Raw genomic sequence first — 24,648 nt, forward strand, 5'->3', positions numbered from 1 at the left:
TGAACAAACGAATACATTTTAATGCAAAGGAGGTGGTGGCCTTGGTCTCCTGTGTGAAGGGGCAAGTAGAGTAGCTGAAGTGAATAAGTGACCATGCCAACTCCTTCATGAGTCAAGACGGTCTTGGTTTGTTTTCACAGTGGATTTTGTGGGTGTTCTTTGAAAAATAAACTCTGTAGGGTTCCTTCTGTTCTGACTTCATAGTTCTATTTCAAAAGCGTTTCTACCAACTCATTCTGCTCCTTAAACCTCTGAATAAACCCTATAATGTTTAGAAAAGGCAGAGGAACCAGAGATCAAATTGCCAACATCCACTGGATCATCGAAAAAGCATGAGGGTTCCAGAAAAACATCTATTTCTGCTTTATTGACTGTACCAAAGCCTTTGACTGTGTGGATCACCACAAACTGGAAAATTCTGAAAGAGATGGGAATACCTGCCACCTGACCTGCCTCCTGAGAAATCTGTATGCAGATCAGGAAGCAACAGTTAGAACTGGACATGGAACAACAGACTATTTCCAAATTGGAAAAGGAGTATGTCAAGGCTGTATATTGTTACCATGCTTATTTAACTTACATGCAGAGTACATCATGAGAAATGCTGGGCTGGATGAAGCACAAGCTGGAATCAAGATTGCCCGGAGAAATATCAATAACCTGAGATATGCAGATGACACCACCCTTATGGCAGAAAGCAAAGAACTGAAGAGCCTCTTGATGAAAGTGAAAGAGGAGAGTGAAAAGTTGGCTTAAAGCTCAGCATTCAGAAAACTAAGATCATGGCATCTGGTCCTATCACTTCATGGCAAATAGATGGGGAAACAATGGAAACAGTGGCTGACTTTATTTTGGGGGGCTCCAAAATCACTGCAGATGCTGATTACAGCCATGAAATTAAAAGACGCTTACTCCTTGGAAGGAAGGTTATGACCAACCTAGACAGCATATTAAAAAGCAGAGACTTTACTTTGTCATCAAAGGTCTGTCTAGTCAAGGCTATGGTTTTTCCAGTAGTCATGTACGGATGTGAGAGTTGGACTATAAAGAAGGCTGAGCACCAAAGAATTGATGCTTTTGAACTGTGGTGTTGGAGAAGACTCTTGAGAGTCCCTTGGACTACAAGGAGAGCCAACCAGTCAATCCTAAAGGAGGTCAGTCCTGGGTATTCATTGGAAGGACTGTTGTTGAAGCAGAAACTCCATTACTTTGGCCACCTAATGCAAAGAGCTGACTCATTTGAAAAGACCCTGATGCTGGGAAAGATTGAGGGCAGGAGGAGAAGGGGATGACAGAGGGTGAGATGGTTGGATGGCATCACCAACTCAATGGACATGGGTTTGGGTAAACTTTGGGAGTTGGTGATGGACAGGGAGGCCAGTTGTGCTGCGGTTCATGGGGTTGCAAAGAGTCGGACACGACTGAGTGACTGAACTGAACTGAACTGTGATTTCCATAGAATGTGCTTGCTTTACCATCTTTTAGCCAATGTTGGCTAACATTACAGGAAGTGGAAAAGACTCTGATGCTGGGAGGGATTGGGGGCAGGAGGAGAAGGGGACGACAGAGAATGAGATGGCTGGATGGCATCACCGACTCGCTGGAGGTGAGTTTGAGTCAATTCCGGGAGTTGGTGATGGACAGGGAGGCCTGGTGTGCTGCGATTCCTGGGGTCGCAAAGAGTCAGACACAACTGAGCGACTGAACTGAACTGAATACTTCAGGAAGTAGTTTTTCACGATATCCTGTGTTTCTTAGTGTTCAAGGCAGCAAGTAAAGATGAACTTTAGAGGAAGTCTCAGTTAATCAATTTAAAAGCAGTTTTGAAGGCACTTTAGTGATCTTCCCTTGTGCTTGACAATGACGAGGCTCTTTCCACTTCAGCAGCAGCAGTGTGGCACTGGGCACAGCACAGGGCCAGGGTACTAGGGCCCTCAGCTGCAGCTCTGGCTCCGCCACTGACCCAGCAGTAACCATGGCAGTCCCTTCCCCTGGCTTGACCCTGTTCTCAATTGTAAGAAAGAGAGAACGCCTGTCTTTCAGGGAGATGATGAAAACCACACGATAATATGGAAAAGTGCTTTATAGGTGGTAGTGTCATGCTTAAGTGTATTTTATCAGCTCCATGAAGTCTCTTTAAATGTTAGGGTTAGTATCCATGCCTGTGTCTTTTATCAGAAGTTGCTACTTAGGAAAGATTGAGTAATGCAGAAATATTTGCAGGCAACCTCTGTGGCCCAGAGGGATCTGCTTTTGTTGTAATTAAGACGTTCTCACACTCGTAATCTTGGTGTTCACTTTGACACAATAGGTCATGAAGGAAGGAAGGTAAAGTTGAAGTGTGTGTGGTTGGAAGAGGAGTGGCCAGGGATGTGGTCCAGTGGGCTAGGAGGGAAGGAAGGAATGTCTAAAATGCCCCATGAGGACATGCAGCTTTTGCTTTGTTCACTGCCCCATGTCTGGTGCTCTGACTCTTGGTTGGCTCATAGAATCTGTGAGTTGAATGTTAGTCGAGTGAAGTCTACAGAACGGTGCTGTATTTCCTTCATCAATGACCACATCCTTTATTCAACATAAATGGGCAAATAAGAGTACCCCAGGTAGATATTTTAAAACCCGTTTATTAATCTTTCCTGAAAAAAAAAATGATTTGTTCATCAGATACTTTAATGGAGTGTGCAGCCTCTGCAGGGAGGGGTGCTGACACCTTGAGAACACATGTATGTCTTCTAGGATTTACTGTTAAATAAAGCAGTGGAGGAGGTACTGGTACAGAATACAAGTTCATGTGGGCTCAGAGGGTAAAGCATCTGCCTGCAATGCGGGAGACCTGGGTTCGATCCCTGGGTCGGGAGGATCTCCTGGAGAAGGAAATGGCAGCCCACTCCAATATTCTTGCCTGGAGAATCCCATGGATGGAGGAGCCTGGTGGGCTACAGTCTGTGGGGTCGCAAAGAGTCGGACACGACTGAGTGGCTTCACTTTTCACTGGTGCACACAGGAAGACACACAGGAAAGCCGAACAAACCAAAACCTGAGGGTTTAGAGCAGGGAAAGGGCCAAGCAAGGAGAATGGGTGACTCGTGCTCAGAACCCTGACATTCCCTCATGGTTTTCAGGGAGCAGTTTTTATGGGCAGAATTTGGGGTGAGGGCTGAGGGGTATGTGGCTTTCTTCTGATTGGTTGTTGATGAGTTACTAGGGCGGCGCTTCAGGAATCTTGTTCTCTGCCTGCAGTTATCATCCTCCTCTGGGTGAGGGCCTTAGTTCTGCAGACGAACTCAAATATATTGTTAAGCATATTCGTTGAAGAGAAACCAGGATCCTGCCCCATAGATGCATTATTGTTTCTCAACTGATCCTTTTATTTTCTGCTGCTTCTCCCTTCCCTGATTAGTGACTGTTGGAATCTCTCCTTTGGTACTCAGGGAAGGAAGGTCTAGGAGGCTGAAACCTTTTCCCTGCAAACAAGAAACAAGGGACATGTAAAGGATCTGTCCCCAGGAGGGCCCCACCGGGTCCTGCTTGGTTGCGGCACTTGGGAAGGAAGTGGTCCTGGAGTTAAACCTTAAGGATGGGTAGAATTCCATCAGCTATGGCCAGTACATTGTAGTAGCAAGGTAAAGCTTTGTGGCGAGTATGTGTTTTAATTCAAATATTAAGTCACATCTCTTTGGGCGGTGACCTCAGAGTTTGAGAGACCCTTTGTGGCTCTGGGCTGGTGGGATCTTGCATGGCTTATGGAGGCAGTTGGGAGGCAAAGGTCTGAGCACAGTCCTGCTGGTGCTTCTTGCCGCCTCCTGGATGGGCTGGTTGAGGCCAGAAGGAAGGTGGCAGGCAGAGTGCCTCCTTTTGAAGGTGACCCCTCCCTTACCCCCTGAGGAGGGTAAAATGATCAGGTGGACTCTGACTAGGAGTTTTCTATTGCTTTCAAGCTTTTAACATGTGTGAAGGTACCAAAACATGAAAATATCCTGTCAGGAGTGGGAGGCGTTCTTTAGACAGAAATTAAAATAAGAAACTAGTAGTCATGGGGTGTCCTGGGAATTAGCTCTTAGAACAGTGGAGAGAGAGGACTGGGTGATGCTCTGCGGGCATGCGAGGTATCCTCTAAGGCGACCCCCAGTGAGGAAATCCTAATTTTGAAGTATATTCTTTACGGGATGATGGTTAGCCCACTTTGTGAAGGTTCGCTGGAAAGTAGTTGTTCACGTAGAGGAGGAGAGGAAACATGTTCTCTTCAGAGCTTTGTTCTGTAGGAAATGAAGATCCATCGAAGGTTTGGAGAGAAAGGACTGTGTGTTAGAAAGGGGCTTCTGATAACAGTGAGGAGAATGGGTGGGGGAGGGACGTTGTTGTTCAGTCGCTGAGTCATGTCTGACTCTTTACAACCCCATGGACGGCAAGATGCCAGGCTCCCCTGTCCCTCACTGTCTCCTGGAGTTTGTTCAGATTCATGTCCTTCGAGTCGGTGATGCCATCCAACCATCTCATCCTCTGCTGTGCTCTTCTCCTCCTGCCCTCAATCTTTCCCAGCATCAGGGTCTTTTCCAGTGAGTCATCTCTTCACATCAGGTGGCCAAAGGATTGGGGCTTCAGCTTTAGCATCAGTCCTTCCAATGAACATTCAGGATTGATTTCCTTTAGGATTGACTGGTTTGATCTCCTTGATGTTCAAGGGACTCCCAAGAGTCTTCTCCAGCACTACAATTCAAAAGCATCAATTCTTGAGTGCTCAGCCTTCTTTATGGTCCAACTCTCACATTTGTACCTGACTACTGGAAAAACCATAGCTTTGACTATACAGACCTTTGGTTCATCATAGCTTTTGTTTCAAGAAGCAAGTGTCTTTTAATTTCATGCCTGCAGTCACCGTCACCAGTGATTTTGGAGCCCAAGAAAATAAAACCTGTCACTGCTTCCACTCTTTCCTTTTCTATTTGCCATGAAGTGTTGGGACTGGATGCCAAACTCTTAGTTTGGGGAATGTTGAGTTTTAAGCCAGCTTTTTCACTGTATTCTTTTACCCTCATCAAGAGGCTCTTTAGTTGCCTCTTCTGCTGTTTCCTTTTCTTCCTCATCCATAAACAAAGACATTTCCTGAAGTTCTCTCCTTGCTTTTTTCCCTCCCAGACTAATACTTCTAGCTCTAATGTCTCTGCTCTTCATTTGGGCAAATGGCTTCTCAGGCTGTTTGCTCAAAGGTAAAGTGCAGTAGGTTACATACCTGCCTCAGAGAGAGTCCTGAAACTTAAATAAGACACTGCATACTAAATTCTGCCTAAGCCTTGAAGGAAATTAAGTGCTCAGTAAGTAAGCATCTAGTACATATTCCCATGCTTATGGTATTCTTTTATATATATATATATAATATAAATATGTTTATACATATCTATATCTACCTATTGATGAAAACATAATCTCCCCTTTCTTTTGAAGTCTTTGAGGATTTGGTTATTATTTTTAGATCTTAAGTGTTGAGCATTGTGCTTGCCCAATAGGAGTTCAGATCTTGCTCTTAATTCCTTTTGCCTGCTGGATCGATGTTTCAGGTGCCTCATTAGTAGGGTGTGTGCCTGGCCTTTCTTGGGGAATGGATGAGTGACCTTCATATCCTCTCTTCTGCTTGGGAGTGAAGTGAAGTGAAAGTCGCTCAGTCGTGTCCAACTCTTTGCGCCCCCATGGACTATACAGTCCATGGGATTCTCCAGGCCAGAATACTGGAGTGGGTAGCCTTTCCCTTCTCCAGAGGATCTTCCCAACCCAGGGATTGAACCCAGGTCTCCCACACTGCAGGAGGATTTTTACCGTCTAAAGCACAAGGGAAGCCCAGGGGTCCCGTTTAATAAACGGCTGATGGGAGCTGGTGACTGAGGAGCAAAAGAGCAAACCCTGGCGGCCCTGCCCCTCGTAAGCTCACACACGTTGTCTTCATTAGACGAGAGGTCTAACCAACGAGAAACCCAGTTCAGTTCACAGCCGTCAGAATGGATGCTCAGCACCGAAGAGGGGGAAGGGCTTCTTTTCATGAGAGAGGAGTGCTGTCCTGTAAATAGGCAGTCAAGACTTGGCTGATGTGACTGTTGGCGGCTGCCGGGTACTGTGAGGCCACAAGCAGAGGGAGTGCAGTCAGGAAGCGGGGAGGCCGAGTCCTCCACAGAAAAGCAGGGCTGAAGTGTGGCAGTTTATAAACTAGGCTCGTGTTGGAATAAAGGGTGTGGGCCTGAAGACTCTGCTCCCTGGCTGTCTCCATTGCATTTTTCTTTTGGATACCTGTTGACCATGAACGTTAGCCTCGTAAAGGCCGAGAGATAAGCAAGGGAGGAATTTTAGTGACTTTGTCATCTGTAAAATAGGATTGGGGTTAAATGAGATGCCTCAATCCCCTCTAGGAGTGGGGAAGCACAGGTCCTTGCAGATTCTTTGTTCTATTCCAGAATTTCCAGGACAGTCTGGTTCTCTGAGCCCCTGGGCCAATTCTCCAAGCTTGTTGAGGACAGTTACTGCTGGCAGGCCACCCTCTAGTTGGTTTGAGGCTGAGCGACTTCACTTTCACTTTTCACTTTCACACATTGGAGAAGGAAATGGCAACCCACTCCAGTGTTCTTGCCTGGAGAATCCTAGGGACGGGGGAGCCTGGTGGGCTGCCATCTGTGGGGTCGCACAGAGTCGGACACGACTGAAGTGACTTAGCAGCAGCAGCAAATCCTGTGGCATCACATCTGTGGGATCTGATTGCTATTCTCTTTCTGTTATTTAATGTCCATGTATACTTCAGAGGGCGGGAGGAGAAGGGGTGACAGAGGATGAGATGGTTGGATGGCATCACCGACTCCATGCACATGAGTTTGAGTAGGCTCCAGGAGTTGGTGATGGACAGGGAAGCCTGGTGTGCTGCAGTCCATGGGGTCGCAACGAGTCGGACATGACTGAGCAGCTGAACTGACTGATACTTCAGTATTGCAGTTTTTGCTAGAAATAATATAACATTGTAAAATCCAAAGGCAATTCTCTTTCTGTGATTGATGTTTCAATACTCCCATCTCTCAGTGTTTAGCTGCATGTGAGTTTTTTCTAGTTGGTTGTCTCATGATTTGAACACTGTTCTTCCAAGTAATGTGATGTTATCCTCTCTTTCTAGCTATTGTAGATGATGAAAGACTCTCTGCAGAGGAGATGGATGAGAGGAGGCGGCAGAATATCGCTTATGAATATTTGTGTCACCTGGAGGAAGCCAAAAGGTAAGAGTCAGACTTAGTCTATTTGTGCCCCTTCTCTTAGAGATGCCCTTTGGGTACTGTATTTTTAATAACTCATTTGCAGCCTTGTTAGTACTAAGGTAATGGGAGAAGAATCAACCTGTGTGTTGTCAGTGGAAGAATTGAGAAAATGTTGCTCCCACAGCCAGCGTCAAGGCACTAGGGAGGCAGCTGTTCCTTTTCTTCCTCAGAGCCTCCCAGGAAATCTCTTGGAAAATTACAGATTATTTCAAAATTTCTCATCTCTCTGGCATGGATGTTGGGGGAGCCGCAGAGACTTAAACCAACTTCCTTTTCCTCAGAGTGTCCTCAGATCTTTTTCCCAACCCTACCCCAATGATGATAATTATCACTATTATTATTAATTAATGTGTAATTATATATTCCTACATGCCCATGGCATGTTGGACTGAAGTCCATTGTTCACTAAGCTAGAGAGCAGGTTTATGACAGCAGTCTCCTTTTTAACTCACAGGCGTGTGATCACTGAAGGTATGTTGTCTCTGAAAATCTCACTAACTCTTTTATTAGATTACAAGGAAATGTTGGCTCTCCCAGGAGAAAGTGAAGATAAAGAAAGTATTTACACTTAGGCCTCTGTATCAGGGGAATCAGAACTTTGTCCTTTGCTGGGTGCATACTACAATGCCCATACGCCTTGAGGTAGATTCTGATTTAATGCTTTGCACTGAGCTCAAGCAACAGTATTGTTCCATGGACAGATATGTTCCAGTTCTCTTATCTCTGTAGAAAATAAACATGGAGTTAATGGTCGTTGATGTTAATTATCTCTGATCACTTATAAATAACTACCTACAGAGCTCAAAGAATGAGGATTTTAATCAGTGCTTTGTAGAAGAATATCTAGTGACACATGCACTAATTTGGCCTCAAAATTGCTTAAAAGGGGGTTTTCCAGGATTGTTTAATGTTTTCACAGTGCCTCTTAGCTCTAAGCTCTAAAGGCTAAGTTTTAAAGGTTTTTAACGTGTCTGGAAGTTGACAGGTTGCAAGTCACTGAAGATTCACTGTATGTCTAAGATTATTAAAAACATGCTTTTAGCCAAATTGTGGCTACAGTTAGATAAGGATAGGGATTCACAGACATTCAAAATAAGCATACTTTCAATGAAAAAGTTTCAGAAGAGTTAGTGGAAACTTCCTTCTGATACACACTTTGCGTTCTAAGTTTTTGCCTCCAGGTTTCTAGAAGTGGGGAGCAGTGTCACACAAAGGAAAAGGTGTCTGACTGGGAGTCAGTAGACTGGATTTTCTGGTCTCAGCTTCACCATTTCTGAACTCTGTGACCATGGACAGGTCAACCTTGTGGGAAGTTCAGTTTTGTCTCCTGTCTAATGGGATGATAAAGATGTTACCACTACCTGCCCGACTTACTTAATGGATTGTTTTTCCCCCTAAAAATTTACTAAGAAGGTTGTAAGTGTTCTTTGAACTGTAGTGCCAGTCAGGTGTATGGTGATAACAAGCATAGTTTTCTCCTGAATGTATCAAAGTGGTATCAAGATAGCTTGGAATCTTGTCATCTTCTTTAGTGTTTTCAAAATTGTGTACTTAAATTTTAATTTCAAAAAGTCAGCATAACAATTAGCCCAAGTTCTTTGAAGAGAGCTTCCGTAGGAACAGTTTCATTGAAAGAATAGATGGTAAAATACACAGTTTTTCCTTTAAGATGGTTTTCCTAAACTTATCTTGCAAGTAGAGATTTAGGTGTAATATGTATTTATGAATCTTTTATTAATATCTGAACACTTCTTATGACTTTCTGGGAAGTTGGTTTTTGGTTATGGAGTATGTAAAAATTTTGTGGCTAGTAATATGTGTGGTATGATTTCAAAAATCATAGTATACAGAATTCTGATGGCCCTAAACTCAAAACATAAATGGAGTAAGTTAGTCTCTGTTCAAAAAGTTATTTGAGTGAGTTTATTGCCTGATTCTCTTATACACTGTTAATGGCATTAGGAATTTATCATATTGGATGTATTATAGTGCATGCATGTGTGTGTTCCTGTGAGTGTAGTTGCTTTAGAATATTGAATTTCTATTGAATGGTGTATTTAGAATGTGAACATTTAGCCAGGAACTGTTTCTTGTTTATTTCAGTTGAACTGACTTTGGTGTATTTTAACTAGAAATGTGTTGGGTTCTGTATTTTTGCCTCTATTTTTTCTTTCCAGAGGTGAAAACTGGTAGGATATTTAGCTTATATGTCCTGTAACTCAATTTTTTTTAAAATTCAGAATTGTTAGAGTCCAATAGATATATCTTCAGTTTTAGTTTTAGTAATTTCAAGATTCTGTGATTGTTAATCTCAGACCATTTAAAAGTTGCTTCATTCAGAGGGGATATCACTGCCAGCCTTATAGAAATAAAAAGGATGTTGACAGAATGTATACCAATGGATTGGTTAACCTAGATGAAAGGTACTGTCTCCTAGAAAGATACAAACTACTAAAACTGACTCAAGAAGACATTTTCAAAACTAAATAGATGTAAAACAAGTAAAAAAAGATTGAGTTAGTACTCAAAAAAACTTCCTACTCTTTCAAAAAATGTAAGAGGAGGGAACACTTCCTAACTCTTTCTTTTGAGACCAGTATTACTCTGATGCCAAAGCCAGACAAAGATACCTCAAGAAAACCATAAACCAGTATCCTTTATGAATACAAATACAAAAATTCTCAACAAACTCAAACTGAGTTCAGCAACACATGAAAAGGCTTATATACCACCAAGTGGGATTTATCCCAGGAATGCAAGCCTAGTTCAACCTAATATCCATTTGATCAAAACAATTCAGTGAGGGAAAAAAGCAATCTTTCAACAAATGATGCTGAGACAACTGGATGTACACATGCATAAAAATGAATTTAGATCCCTACCTCACACCATGCAAAAATTATCTTAAAATGGTTTGTTATGATAACTCAACATAAAAAGTAAATAGCCTAGTTTAAAAATGGGCTAAGCTTCTGAATAGACATTTTTTCCAAATAAGATACACAAATGAACCATAAGAACAGGACAAGATGCTTAACATCAGTCTTTCAGTTCAGTTCAGTCGCTCATTCGTGTCCCTCTTTGCGACCCCATGAATCGCAGCAAGCCAAGCCTCCCTGTCCATCACCAACTCCTAGAGTTCACTCAAACTCATGTCCATCGAGTCGGTGATGCCATCCAGCCATCTCATTCTCTGTCATCCCCGTCTCCTCCTGCCCCCAATCCCTCCCAGCATCAGAGTCTTTTCCAGTGAGTCAACTCTTCACATGAGGTGGCCAAAGTATTGGAGTTTCAGCTTTAGCATCAGTCCTTCCAATGAACACCCAGGATTGATCTCCTTTAGGGAAATGCAGTTTAAAATCATAGTGAGATGCCATCTTATGCTAGGATAGCCATAATCAAAAAGAATTGTTTGCAGGATATAGAGAGATTGGAACCCTCATATATTTCTGGTTGGATTGTAAAATAGTCTGGCAGCTCCTCAAAAAATTAAATACAGAGTTATCATTTGGTCCAGCAATTCTACCACTAGGTATATCCCCAAGAAAATTGAAAACCCTTGTCCACATAAAAACCTTCACATAAATGTTCACTGAATTGTTACTCATTAGAGCAGAAAGTAGAAACAGCTCAAATGTCTATCTACTGATGAATGAATAAACAGTCATCCATAGAATGAAGCATTCTTCAGCTGTAAAATAAATATGAGCAAATCAGATTTAACAATGTATAAAAAGAACTATATGAATTACAACCAAGTGGGGTTTATCCAAGATTTGCAAGGCTGGTTCAGCATTTGAAAATCAATTAAATGTGCTCCATCACATAAACAGTCTAAATAAGAAAAATCATATGATTATATCAGTAGATGCAGAAAAAGCATTTGACAAAATCCAGCACCTATTTATGATAAAAATTCTTAGGAAAGTTGGAATATAGGGAAACATCCTCAACTTGAGAAAGCTATTAACAAAAAAACCCTACAGCTAACATCAGACTTCTTGGTGAGAAGCTTACAACTTTCCTACTAAGATTAGGGACAAGGCAAAGCTATTCCCTCTAACCACTCCTTTTCAACTTTATAGTGGAAATTTTAGCTAATGCAATAAAACAAGAAAAGGAAATAAAAGCTATTGAGTTTGAAAAGGAAGATAAAAACTATCTTTGTTTGCAGATGACAAGATTGACAGTATAGAAAACCTGAAAGAATAATAAAAGAATTCTGGAACTAATAAGCAATTAGAGAAAGCTTGCAGGATACAAGGTTAACATATAAGTCGACTGCTTTCCTCTGTACCAGCAATGAACAACAAAACACCACGTACATTCAGTTCAGTTCAGTTCAGTCACTCAGTCGTGTCCGACTCTCCGCAACCCCATGAATCATAGCACGCCAGGCCTCCCTGTCCATCACCAATTCCCGGAGTTCACTCAAACTCATGTCCACAGAGTCGGTGATGCCATCCAGCCATCTCATTCTCTGTCGTCCCCTTCTCCTCCCGCCCCCAACCTTTCCCAGCATCAAAGTCTTTTCCAGTGAGTCAACTCGTCGCATGAGGTGGCCAAAGTATTGCAGTTTCAGCTTTAGCATCAGTCCTTCCAATGAACACCCAGGATTGATCTCCTTTAGAATGGACTGGTTGGATCTCCTTGCAGTATAAGGGACTCTCAAGAGTCTTCTCCAATACCACAGTTCAAAAGCAGCATCCCCCAAAATGAAATGTTCAGGTATCAGTTCAGTCGCTCAGTCGTGTCCGACTAGTTGTGACCCCATGGACTGCAGCACCCCAGGCTTTCCTGTCCATCACCAGCTTCCGGAGCTTACTCAAACTCATGTCCATCGAGTTGGTGATGCCATCCAACCATCTCATCCTCTGTCGTCCCCTTCTCCTCATGCCTTCAATCTTTCCCAGCATCAGGGTCTTTTCCAGTGAGGCAGTTCTTCACATCACATGGCCAAAATATTGGAGTTTCACCTTCGGCATCAGTCCTTCCAATGAATATTCAGGACTGATTTCCTTTAGGATGGACTGGTTGGATCTCCTTGCAGTCCAAGGGACTCTCTAGGGTCTTCTCCAACACCACAGTTCAAAAGCATCAATTCTTTGGCAATCAGCTTTCTTTATAGTTCAGCTCTCACATCCATACATGACTACTGGGAAAATCATAGTTTTAACTAGACAGACCTTTGTCAGCAAAGTAATGTCTCCACTTTTTAATATGATGTCTATATTGGTCATAGCTTTATGTTTAGGTATAAATTTAGCAAAATATATACAAGATCTATATGAGGAAAAGCACAAAACTCTGATGAATGAAATCAAAGAACCAAATAAACTGATAGTCCATATTCATGGATAGGAAGACTCAATATTGTCAAGATAGTTCTTCCCAACTTGATCTATAGATATAATGCTGCTGCTGCTGCTGCTAAGTTGCTTCAGTCGTGTCCGACTCTGTGCGACCCCATAGATGGAAGCCCACCAGGCTCCCCCGTCCCTGGGATTCTCCAGGCAAGAACACTGGAGTGGGTTGCCATTTCCTTCTCCAGTGCGTGAAAGTGAAGTCACTCAGTCATGTTCAACTCCCAGCGACCCCATGGACTGCAGCCTACCAGGCTCCTCCGTCCATGGTATTTTCTAGGCAAGAGTACTGGAGTGGCTTGCCATTGCCTTCTCCAAGATATAATGCAGTCCTACTTAAAAGCCCTGAAAGTTATTTTGTGGATATCAACAACCAGGTTCTAAAGTTTACAGGGAGAAGTAAAAGATTAGGAATAGCCAACACAATATTGAAGGAGAACAAAGTTGGAGGAATGATGCTGCTGCTGCTGCTGCTAAGTCACTTCAGTCGTGTCCGACTCTGTGTGACCCCATAGACGGCAGCCCACCAGGCTCCCCCATCCCTGGGATTCTCCAGGCAAGAACACTGGAGTGGGTTGCCATTTCCTTCTCCAATGTGTGAAAGTGAAAAGTGAAAGTGAGGTCACTCAGTCGTGTCCGACCCTTAGCAACCCCCTGGGCTGCAGCCTACCAGGCTCCTCCATCCATGGGATTTTCTAGGCAAGAGTACTGGAGTGGTTTGCCTTTGCCTTTTCTGATGAATGATGCTACCTGACTTCAAACTTAATGTAAAGCTGCAGTAATCAAGACAGTGTGGCACTGCTGAAAAAAGTAGGCAAGTAGATCAGTGGGATAGGACTGAGAGCACAGAAATACACCCTTGGAGATACAGTCACTTGAACTTTGACAAAGGAGCAAAGCAGTACAGTGGAGCAAAGATGGTCTTTTCAACACACGATGCTGGGACAACTGGACAGCCACATACAGGCGGTGCGTCTAGACACAGACCTTGCATGCTTCACGGAAATGGGCTCAAATGGATCAGCTGCTGCTGCTGCTGCTGCTGCTGCTGCTAAGTCGCTTCAATCGTGTCCAACTCTGTGCGACCCCATAGACGGCAGCCCACCAGGCTCTTCCGTCCTTGGGATTCTCCAGGCAAGAACTCTGGAGTGGGTTGCCATTTCCTTCTCCAATGCGTGAAAGTGAAGTTGCTCAGTCGTGTCTGACTCTTCGCGACCCCATGGACTGCAGCCTACCAGGCTTCTCCGTACATGGGAGTTTCCAGGCAAAAGTACTGGAGTGGGGTGCCATTGCCTTCTCCGCAAATGGATCAGATGTGCATGCAAAACTGTAGAACTCTGAGAGGATGATAAAGGAGAAACCCTAGATGAACTTGAGTATGGCAAAGGCTTTTAAGACACAGCACCAATGTCATGATCCATGAAAGAAAGCATTGGCAAGCTGGTAAAAATGAGTTTAATTTTAAATTCATTAAATTTAAAAGTTTCTGCTCAACAGCAGACAATGTCAATAGAATGAGAAGACAAGTCACAGACTGGGATAAAGTATTTGCAAAAGACATACGTGATAAAGGAATGTTCTCAGTGATACATAAAGGAGTCTTCAAGACCAACAATCAGAAAACAACCTGATTAATAAAGGGCGAAAGACTTTAGCAGACACCTCACCAGAGAAGATACACATAGGAAAAGGTGCTCCACATCATATGTCATCAGGGAAATGGAAAATAAAACAACAGAACACCCCTACACACCTACCAGAATGACCAGAATCTGAACATTGACAACACCAAATGCTGTCAAGGATGAGGATCACCAAGAACTCTGGTTTGTAGAAATGCAAAATGGTGCAACCACTTTGGAAGACAGTTTCTTGAAAAACTAAACATTCTCACCATTTGTTATTATTCAGTTGCTAAGTCATGTCGAACTTTCTGTAACCCATGGACTGTGGCACGCCAGGCTTCCCTGTCCTTTACCATCTCCCAGAGTTTGCTCACACTCGTGTCCGTTGAGTTGGTGGTGCCATAGAAACCATCTCATCCTCTGTCGTCCCCTTCTCCTCCTGCCTTCAGTCTTTCCCAGCATCAGGGTCTTTCCTAGTGAATCTGCTCTTCGCATCAGGTGGTCAAAGTATTGGAGCTTCAGCATCAGTCCTTTCAATGAATATTCAGGACTGATTTCCTTTAGGATGACTGATTTGATGTCCTTGCTGTCCAAGGAACTCTCAAGAGTCTTCTCCAACACTGCAGTTCAAAAAACATCAATTCTTGGGTGCTCAGCCTTTTTTATGGTCCAACTCTCACATCCATACCTGACTCCTGGGAAAACCATAGCTTTGACTAGACAGATCTTTGTTGGCAAAGTGATGTCTCTGCTTTTAAATATGCTGTCTAGGTTTGTCATAGCTTTTCTTCCAAGGAGCAAGCATCTTTTAATTTCATGGCTGCAGTTACCATCTGCAGTGATTTTGGAGCCCAATAAAATAAATTTTTACCATGTCATCCAGCAATTGTGCTCCTTCTTTTTACCCAGTGGGATGAAGGCTTTGTTCACACAGAACGCTACCCAGGGATGTGTACAGAAACTTTTTTCTCGGTAGGCACAACTTGGAAGCAACCAGGATGTCCTTCAGTTGGTGAATAGATAAATGAACCTTGGCACAGCCAAACAACGAAATATTATTCAGCACTAAAAAATAAACTATCAAGCCATGAAAAGTCTCAGAGGAACTTTACATGCATATTATGATGTGAAAAGTGCTTATCTACAAAAGCTACATACTATATGACTCCACGTATATGATATCCTGGAGAAGGCAGAACTGTGGAGACAGTAAAAATATCAGGAAGATGAGTATGGGAGCACAGAGGACATTTTAGGACAGTAGGAATTCTTTGTGAGATACCACGATGATAGGTAAGTGCCATGATGTATTTGTCCAAAGCCATAGAAAGTGTAGGAACAAGAGTGAACTTTAATGTTACTGTGAACTTTGGGTGGTTGTCAGTATAGGTTATTTTGTGGATATGAACTTGGGTGATGGTCAATATGAAAGTAAAAGTCGCTCAGTTGTGTCCAACTCTTTGCGACCCCATGGATATACAGTCCATGGAATTCTCCAGGCCAGAGTACTGGAGTGGGTAGCCTTTCCCTTCTCCAGGGGATCTTCCCAACCCAGAGATTGAGCCCAGGTCTCCTACATTGCAGGCAGATTCTTTACCAGCTGAGCCGCCAGGGAAGACCAAGAATACTGGAGTGGGTAGCCTATCCCTTCTCCAGTGGATCTTCCCGACCCAGGAATTGAAGCGGGGTCTCTTGCATTGCAGGCAGATTCTTTACCAACTGAGCTATCAGGGAAGCCTAATTGTCAATATAGGTTCATCAGTTAAAGTGAATGTTCCATGCAGGTGGGGGATGGTGATACTGTGAGAGGCCTGGGGCATGTCTGGGGGCAGGGGGCATTAGGGAAATCTCAGTACCTTCCCCTCAGTTTTGCTGTGAACCTAAAACAATAGTCTTAAAAAATAAAGAATGAGGTATTGCTGCATATTTACAGCATGGGTGGACCTCAAGAATATGCTGAATGAAAGAAGCTAGACACAAAGGGCCACATACATCGTTATGATTCCACTTATATGAAAAGTCTAGAATAGGCACATCCATAGAGACAGAAAGTAGACTTGTGGTTGCCTAGGGCTGGCAGGATTGAGGGGTTTGGGGAGTGATGCTCATGGTGTGAGTTTCTTTTTGGCCAGGACTAAAATCTTCTGAAATTGATTGTGGCGATGGTTGCACAATACTGTGAGTGTACTAAAAACCACTGAATTGTTTTTAGTCAATTGAAAGAGTCAAATGTATATAAATTATATCTCATTAAAGCTCTTGTTAAAGAAAAGTTCCCTTGCTCTGCCTGGCTTGGAGAGGTCCTGAGAAAACTGTGAAATACAATTAAATGGTATTTAGCAGATAAAATGCACATAGAAGGTACTCCAAACACACATGAGATGTCTAAACACTTCATTTTTCAGATTTTTTTTTTGAGCGTCAGTTGTGTACAAACAGGCAGAATCAGGTCACTTTGGGAGATGGGAGCTCAAACAAGCTAATAACCCTTACTCAATAAAAGCTCACTGCTGTGAGGTTAAAGCTTTCGCTCACGGGTTTAAACTTCTGTCCTTCACTTCCATTTGCTGTCTTCATCTCTCTGTGTGCGCGTGGGGAATCTCCCCGTATTTAGCCCACTGTTTTCCTGAATCCCCCTCATGTGTTTACGTGTCTGTTCCACCATCAATCCACTGCAGGCTTCCAGCATCACTTGCTAGATTACTGTGGTGGTCTCTGATTGCTTTCCCCACTCCTCTGGTTGCTTCCGTCCTTTATCAGATTAATCTTTCCAAAATTCTGATCAGTTTAAAACCTTCTAGTGCTTTCTTAATACTCTGAGGATGAAACCCAAACTCCTTTGGGGACTCATAGGCTCTGCATAGTCCAGTCCTTCCAGTGTCTCCTGTTTCATAGTGAGCCCATTCCCTATTTCTGTATCTTCCAGCTGCATTCGCCCCCTTTTCTTTCAGTGTTCTCTCCTACACAGAATGTTTGCACTGTGTTGATCCTGTTTCCTCTTCTTTATCGAGTGAGACTCTGCTCTGTCTTCAGATGGTGGTGGTTGTTGGTTTAGTCGCTAAGTCATGTCTGATTCTTGCGACACCATGGACTGTGGCCCACCAGGCTCCTCTGTCCATGGGACTTCCCAGGCAAGACTACTGGAGTGGGTTGCCATTTCTTTCTCCAGGGGATCTTTCCAACCCAGGGATTGAACCTGGGTCTCCTGCAACGCAGGCTGGTTCTTTCCTGAGGCACCATGGCAGCTCACTTTTTTCAGGAAATCCTTCTCTGACATCCCCATCTGAATCAAATAACCCAGTTACAAGCTCTCAGTGACATTGTATCTCCTCCATATTTGAATGAATTACTTAGCGCCCAGCACTGAATTTTTGTTACTAATGAGGGTTGATGGTATTCTATTTCCTGTATGTTTTAGTTCTCCTACAGGTAACAAGTAAAATATGAATTAGATTCATGGTAGATAGGATTATAGACGATTGGCTAGACTGCCAGCCTGGAGGTCAAATTTGATATTTGTCTCAGTGGAAAATTCTCTGTTACTTTCAGATGGTACAAATTCTTCCTGCCCTATATGTGACCTGCTGAATTATGTGTGCCTGCGTGCCAAGTCACTCAGTTGTGTCCGACTCTGTGTGACCCCATGGACTGTAGCCCGCCAGGCTTCTCTGTCCATGTGATTCCCCAGGCAAGAATACTGGAGTGGGTTGCCGTGCCCTCCTCCAGGGGATCTTCCCGAACCAGGGATCGAACCTAAGTCTCTTACACCTCCTGCATTGGCAGACGAGTCCTTTACCATTAGCGCCACCTGGGAAGCTCCTCCTGAGTTATAAGGCTAGCAATTCTAGTTAACTTACTGCCACCACAGTAACCTGGAAGATATCCGGAAGAGGGTAGAGTGTATTTTTCAATGAACGAATGGAGAGAGGAAGAGTAGCTTGTGTATTAAAATGATTGTGTGTGGCTGAAACTTTTGCTCATAGTTTATAAAATTCTGAAGTCTGTACATATAGACTTCTTAAGTTTAAGAAGTGAAACTTAAAAGTTTAAGAAGTTATTAGTATTTTGAGACTTAAGTTTAAAAGACTAATATTAATGGCAGTGAAGGGAAAATGAAAGATGTATTTTTAGAGCATATCTCAAAAAAGAGAGGTGATTCCTTTATGAAGTGGCTCTTCACTCCAGGAGCTATGTTTCTGTACAGGCTAAAGGATTTAGATGATGTCTTGGAGAGCTAACCCTAACTGTCAGGAGGCAGAGGATGTCTGGCATATGCATTAGTTATCCATGACTGTGTAATAGATTACTCTCAAACCCAGTGACTTAGAACAGCAAATAGTTATCTGCATTTTGTGTGTGTGTGTGGCTGCATTTGGTAGCATGTGGGATGTCAGTTCCCTCACCAGGGGGTGGAACCTGTGCCCCCTGTAGTGCAAGCACCAACTCTCTACCGCTGGCCTGCCAGGGATGGCCTTATCTCACAACTTTTGGGAGTCAGGAATCTGCAGAGCTTCCTGGGTCCCCTGGCTCTGGGTCCCTGTGGCCCTTTCGGGATTCAAGCAGGGCAGACCCTCTTCCAAGCACACGCGGTGTTTTGACGGCATTCACATAGCCCTCCTGTGCTTTGGCCAGAGGCTTCCCTTGCCCTCTGGGCCCTCCCTAGGGCAGCTCACAGCCTGGCACTAGCTTCCATCAGAGTGAACGAGCCAGAAAGGGCACATACAGTGGAAACCAGTCTTGTAACCTGTTCTCAAAAATGACGTCCTGAAGTTTCCTGTATTTTATTCATTAGAATCAAGTTACTAAATCCATTTTGTGTTCGGTGGGGGGGGGGGGCAGGGGGAAGGATTACACAAAGGGATGAATTCAAGAAGGTGAAGATCACTGGGGGCCCCCTTAAACGCTGCTTTCTCCAGAGTATGTACATAGCCTTTTGAAATTGACCCTGGAAAGGGTACTTTGGAGGGGGAGGGTAGATTTTATTACCATCAGAAACCGAGTCGGGAGTTGAATGATGACTTGGTCTAAATGATTATGGTAGCAAGGTTATTTATGCTTTGATTTTTTGGAATTGTGAGCCATCTTAAACTAAGTTGTACATTCCTCTACAATATTAAATAATACTATATGGATTTTTAGGTTTTCTTTTTAGGTAAGCCCTAAAAGCTAACTTGATAGCTTCTTTGCTATGTGAATTTTGCTAGCATGGGGTTGTGCAGACATGCACAGGCTTTGAAAAATTCTCTCTGGTGCCGGAAAATCTCACTGTTTAAAGTAAAGGAGTTGCTTTTCCAAAAGAATACTGCTGAGTAGATTTCATATTAATCTCTGCAAAATACATTTGAATATATTTGAAAATAAGTCCATTTTACAAACTTCAGTTCTTCAGTTTTTTAGGACAACTGTGCAAAATTTAAGATGGTGGGTTCTCTTTGGGGATTGAGGAAGGAAATTCAGCTGGAGCTGTTATGAAGGTCAGGAAACGGAGAGGGAATCTTGGCAAGAAATGGAAAGGGAGTTTGCAAATTGCAGTTGAGCAAGTAGTTATGAATGGGGCTGCTATTGTGTTTCCCAAGAAAAGTTCCTGAAATATAATATTCCTTTTTTAAGGAAAAGAGAAAAATGCATACAAATCTTTTGCCGTGCTTACTTTTTCTGTCTTACCTCTGAAAATAAACAAAGCAAAAAAAGCCTTCCCTCTGTGATGGACTTGTTTAGAAATATTGTCTTCAAAGAGCTCTTTCTGTGAGCTAAGCTCTTCTTTGTATTAGCGAGTCTGGGACAGTCTTGTGTGTGCCCTGGAAAGGAAACAAAACACGGGTGTGATTCCTTTTATGTCAGTGCTTACAACTCAGATCCCAAAAGGACACCTCATTGGTTAGATCAAGCTTCTAGTGCTGGCCTTACCTTGTCATGAGCTGGAGAATAGGCTCTGAAAGGAGAAATGTTGCAAATGTTGAAGCAAGGGAGAGCCTTGAGCAGGGGATTGCTTCACTCTGAGTATTTATGATTACATACTTTAAGAAAGCAAGCTCTGAGGGTTGGTGATGGACAGGAGGGCCTGGCGTGATGCAGTCCATTGGGTCACAAAGAGTCAGACACGACTGAGTGACTGAACTGAACTGACTTTAAGAAAAAGAATCTTTGGACTAGAGAATGCTTTAGAGAATCCACTTAACTTTCTCCGCACTCTTGGACCTTACCTTCTTTATTCCTAAGGATGCTGCCCATGACTGTGTTCATAAGCAAAGCTAATAGGAACTTGGAATTGGGAGGGCAGGATCTTTCTTGGTAATCAGCTTATTAAGAGACATGTTGCTGCTCTATACAGAATGTTAATGAAATTTTAAGGAATTCTTAATTGTATTTTCAAACCATAAATAGCTTTCATGATTCTATGGTAATTCATTCCTCCTTCATCCTCATTCTCTCCCTGGCTCTACCCTCACCTCCACTGTCCAGGGGACAAAATGAAGTTGCTCCGTGCAGTGTTTGGCGGCTAGGGGGGGTGGGGGTGGTGTCGGGGCAGCTGAGTTGAGAGTGGGGACCCTTCCCAGGGTCTGTCTTCTAGGAGGGGAGGGCCTGCCTCTGAGGACTGATCTGTCTGGGGCTGCTTTCTAACCAGCTGACCTCAGAAGTCAGGCTGGAGAGACGCAGGACCTTTCTGGTAGGCCAGGACTGGTCCCACCAAGGCACATCCTAGAGGCAGGGAAAGGGAGTAACCTGTGAGGAGAAGGGGGTCGTCAGGGGTAGCCTGGGAGACACTGAGACTCAGTGGGGTGTCTCCGTGGAAGCTCCCTCCCTGGAGGAGGAAATGGCCAACCACTCCAGTATCCTTGCCCGGAAAATCCCACAGACCGAGGAGCCATGGTCTCTGTGACCATGGAGTCACAGAGAGTCGGGCACGACTGAGCGACTAATATACGCGGAAACTCCCTGGTGGCTCAGACGGTAAAGAATCTGCTTGCAATGCAGGAGACACGGGTTCTATCCTTGGGTTGGGAGGGTCCTCTGAAGAAGGAAATGGCAACCCACTCCAGTGTTCTTGCCTGGAGAAGCCCATGGACAGAGGATCCTGGCGGGCTATAGTCCTTGGGGTCACAGCGAGTCAGACAGGACTGAGCAACGACACTGGAACGGAACCAGAGGAGTCAGGGTAAAGCCAGCCCTGCCTGCCAGGGCGTGGAGCTTGCGGCTGGAGCCTCAGGGGCTGAGGTTCAGCTGGGCGGTGTCCAGGGAGTGTGGAGCTGGAGTTGGAGGCACAGACTTGAAGGTTGTAAAGGGAGAAGCCAAAGGCTTTGACATGTGACTGGATTTAGGGATCAGAGGAGCTCTGAGGTCAAATGCCTTGGGGCAGACGTAGGCGTTGCTTATCTGACTCAGCAGGATGCATTGTGTGGTTGCTATCAGACAAGCCTGGGGTTGGGACCCAGAGCGGGGAGACATTTTTGCTTTTAATTTCATATCTTTTGTGTTCTAGCCTTGGGTATATCTTGGAAAGGAGCCAGTCAGGTGTGATCTGACAAATGAAAGGATACTTTCTTAGAGCACAGGTATTTTTTAAATACAAATAATCAATATGAATCTTCTCCAGCCAAGGAGAAGTTGAGCAACTGACATCTGATCCCAGAGTTCACATTTGTTTCTCAGGCTTTTGAAGTTGGAAAGCTGGGAGGTATTTGGAATTTTCCATGGTCTCAAACATTCCTTACTGCAGGGGTTATCTCATGGAGTGTCCAGTCACCAGGCGTGGGGCCCGGAGCCCTCAGTTTACACGGGGTTATCCCCATTTTATAGATGGAGAAACTGAGCCCTGGAAGAACTTAAGTAGTTTTTCTAAGGTCATGGTCAGCTGGCAACAAACTGTATTCCAATTCAGATCTGTCTGACTTCAAAACCTGTATGCTTAAAAAAACAAACACTGTCTCAACGACTTTATTTCTTAATGTGTTTTGATCATATCTTCACTGTAAGTTCATAACTTTGGTTTGTGTGTTTTGGTTTCTAGGTTCTATGTGGACTAACTTTGTTCTCACTCTTGATCACTTCTCACTAAGTTTAGGTAGAATTAGCAAAATATAGCCATTGTCTTTATGTTTCTCTTTTTCTTTATCTTCTTTTCTCTTTTCTGTTGGTTGCTTGCTTGATTTTGTTTTAACTGTGACTACTGCTAGTAGTTGGTTCTGAGGAGAATTTATCTTGTGGTCTCCACCCCTTCGTCCTTTTCTCTGTCTCTCTTCTATCTGTCTTCTTAAAGTTTCAGTAGGAATTTGCACTTTTCAATGGTGTAGATTTTATTCTCACTCAAGTTAGTTTGATGCATCTTTCTTCTTGGTTATGTGTAGATTCTACATTCAGCTCATCCATCGTCATCTTGGTTCTGCCACTGTTTTGACTGGTTTGAAAGAATGCTTTGCTTTTTTGTTGAGACATCAAAAGGTATGAAGAGCCAACACCGCTGAGGTCTCTTCCTTCCTGTATGAACCTCCCCACCCAAGGCTGCCTTGTGCTGTGATGTTCAAGTCATAGAACAGTGTCATCATTCAAGAGAGAGAGGGACTCCAAGCAAGGCCGGTGGGGGCCAAATAACTGCACACACTTGTTACAAAATGATTTTTTTTTCTTGCATTTGTAAGACAGTATTCCATTGCCTTTTGGGTCTGAACACTTTTGTTTTCTTCTAAGAGTGCAAATCCTGATTTTGTACACAGGGACCCTGAGGTGCAGGGAAGCTTGTCAACTCACTATTCTATGGTAGAATTAGTGGCAGATCTGAGATTAGTATAAAGGTCTCCTGGCTGTTGGCACCTCTTTTCTCCCATGATTCTAAGCCATGTTGATCAGAAAAAGTATTCATCGAAAGTTCAATAGTGAAATACATGGAAAATAAAGATGAATATTAAGCTTGTTGTTTGATAAATTCAGTTTGTTCTTAGTGAAACACTGAATTCTTAGTATGGAGGAATTAACTGTTTGTACATTTTTGTCATATATCTTTCATTTTTGCTAAGAAACTTGAACCTGTTTAGGTGCTAGAATATGAATTCAAGAATTCACAGTTCTTGTCATTTCCCTACTCTGCTCTTTCAGTCTTGCTTGGCTTAAGTATTGATTGATTTTTTTTTCCTTCAAATAATTTGTAATACCTAGCTATTCCTGCTTCTGGCATTTCACAGGGTAAAAGTGGAGGCAGCTCCATCATCTGAGTGAGAGAATGACTTTGAGCAGTGATTCTAAATTCAGTTACCTCTTGCATCGGGGTCACAGAGGTATGCGTGTAAATTCAGGCTTCTGAAGTTTGCTCCAGACCCTGTAAATCCATCTCTAGGGCTGTGGGGTCTGCATTTTAACAAACCACTCAGGTAACCTAAAATGGAAAAGACTCTGAAAAAGAATATATATATATATATATATGTGTGTGTGTGTGTGTGTGTATGTATATATGATGGAATCACTTTGCTGTACACCTGAAGCACTGTAAATCAACTGTTCTTCAATAAATAAGCAAATAATTTACACAACAGATTAAGAAAACCACATCACTCAAGTAAAGGCTGACGTGCACTGAGGTTCGAGGATTACGCTCTCATCTCTGACCGAAGCAGCTTCAGCTTTCCCACACCTGCCCAGATGGAAAGAACATGGACATCCTTTCCTCTGATCAGATGGGAAGAGGAAGCGTATTGGGGGTCATCATCTGCTGATGTGAGAAGGTTGGGAGAATAGTGGAATAAAAGCAGCTGCTGTAGAGAAAGTGATCGTGCATCAGCCAGGGTTGGAGAGAAACCCTGGGAAGTTTTGAGGTGCCAACGGAAGTCCTCCATTTTCCCCAGAGAACCAATCAGCATGTTACTGGGAAGTTTTCCAATATGAGAGAAAATGGACGGGGTAATTAGACTCAGGGACTGGCATGTTGGTTCTGACCAAGGCATAGAAAGAGGAACCTCAGTGTATATGTGAGCATCACTGACCTTGGGTGGCCTTGAGGTTCCAGCTCATCAGGGAGGCTCATGAAGGCAGCATGGGTAAAGTGGAGGGCAGGTAGCAAGAGTCACAGAACCATCTCTGATGAGAATGAAGAAAGTGAAAGTGTCAGTCCCTCTGTTCTGTCCAACTCTTTGTGACCCTGAGGACTGTAGCCCGCCAGGGTCCTCTGTCCATAGGATTCTCCAGACAGGAATACTGGAGTGGGCAGCCATTTCCTTCTCCAGGAGATCTTCCCCATCCAGCGATCAAACCCACATGTGTTGCATCTCCTGTATTGGCAGGTTGTTTTTTTACCACTAGCGCCACCCTTGGAAGAAAAGCTATGACCAACCTAGATAGCATATTAAAAAGCAGAGACATTACTTTGCCAACAAAGGTCTATCTAGTCAAAGC

The 24,648-nt window shown here is 43.5% G+C and overlaps 1 protein-coding gene across 1 annotated transcript in view; it reads left to right on the top strand.

Annotated features, from left to right (window-relative positions):
• IQGAP2 (IQ motif containing GTPase activating protein 2) overlaps window positions 1-24,648 on the top strand; it is a 316,582-nt gene that overhangs the window by 43,417 nt on the left and 248,517 nt on the right. The window contains exon 2 of the mRNA XM_055435889.2: window positions 7,142-7,241. Coding sequence (XP_055291864.2) covers window positions 7,142-7,241 — 100 coding nt within the window. The remainder of the gene's footprint in view (window positions 1-7,141; window positions 7,242-24,648) is intronic.

This window comes from Moschus berezovskii, chromosome 9, assembly GCF_049115385.1.
Source record: "Moschus berezovskii isolate FMDL1 chromosome 9, NW_MosBer_1.0, whole genome shotgun sequence".
NCBI classification, from domain to species: domain Eukaryota; kingdom Metazoa; phylum Chordata; class Mammalia; order Artiodactyla; family Moschidae; genus Moschus; species Moschus berezovskii.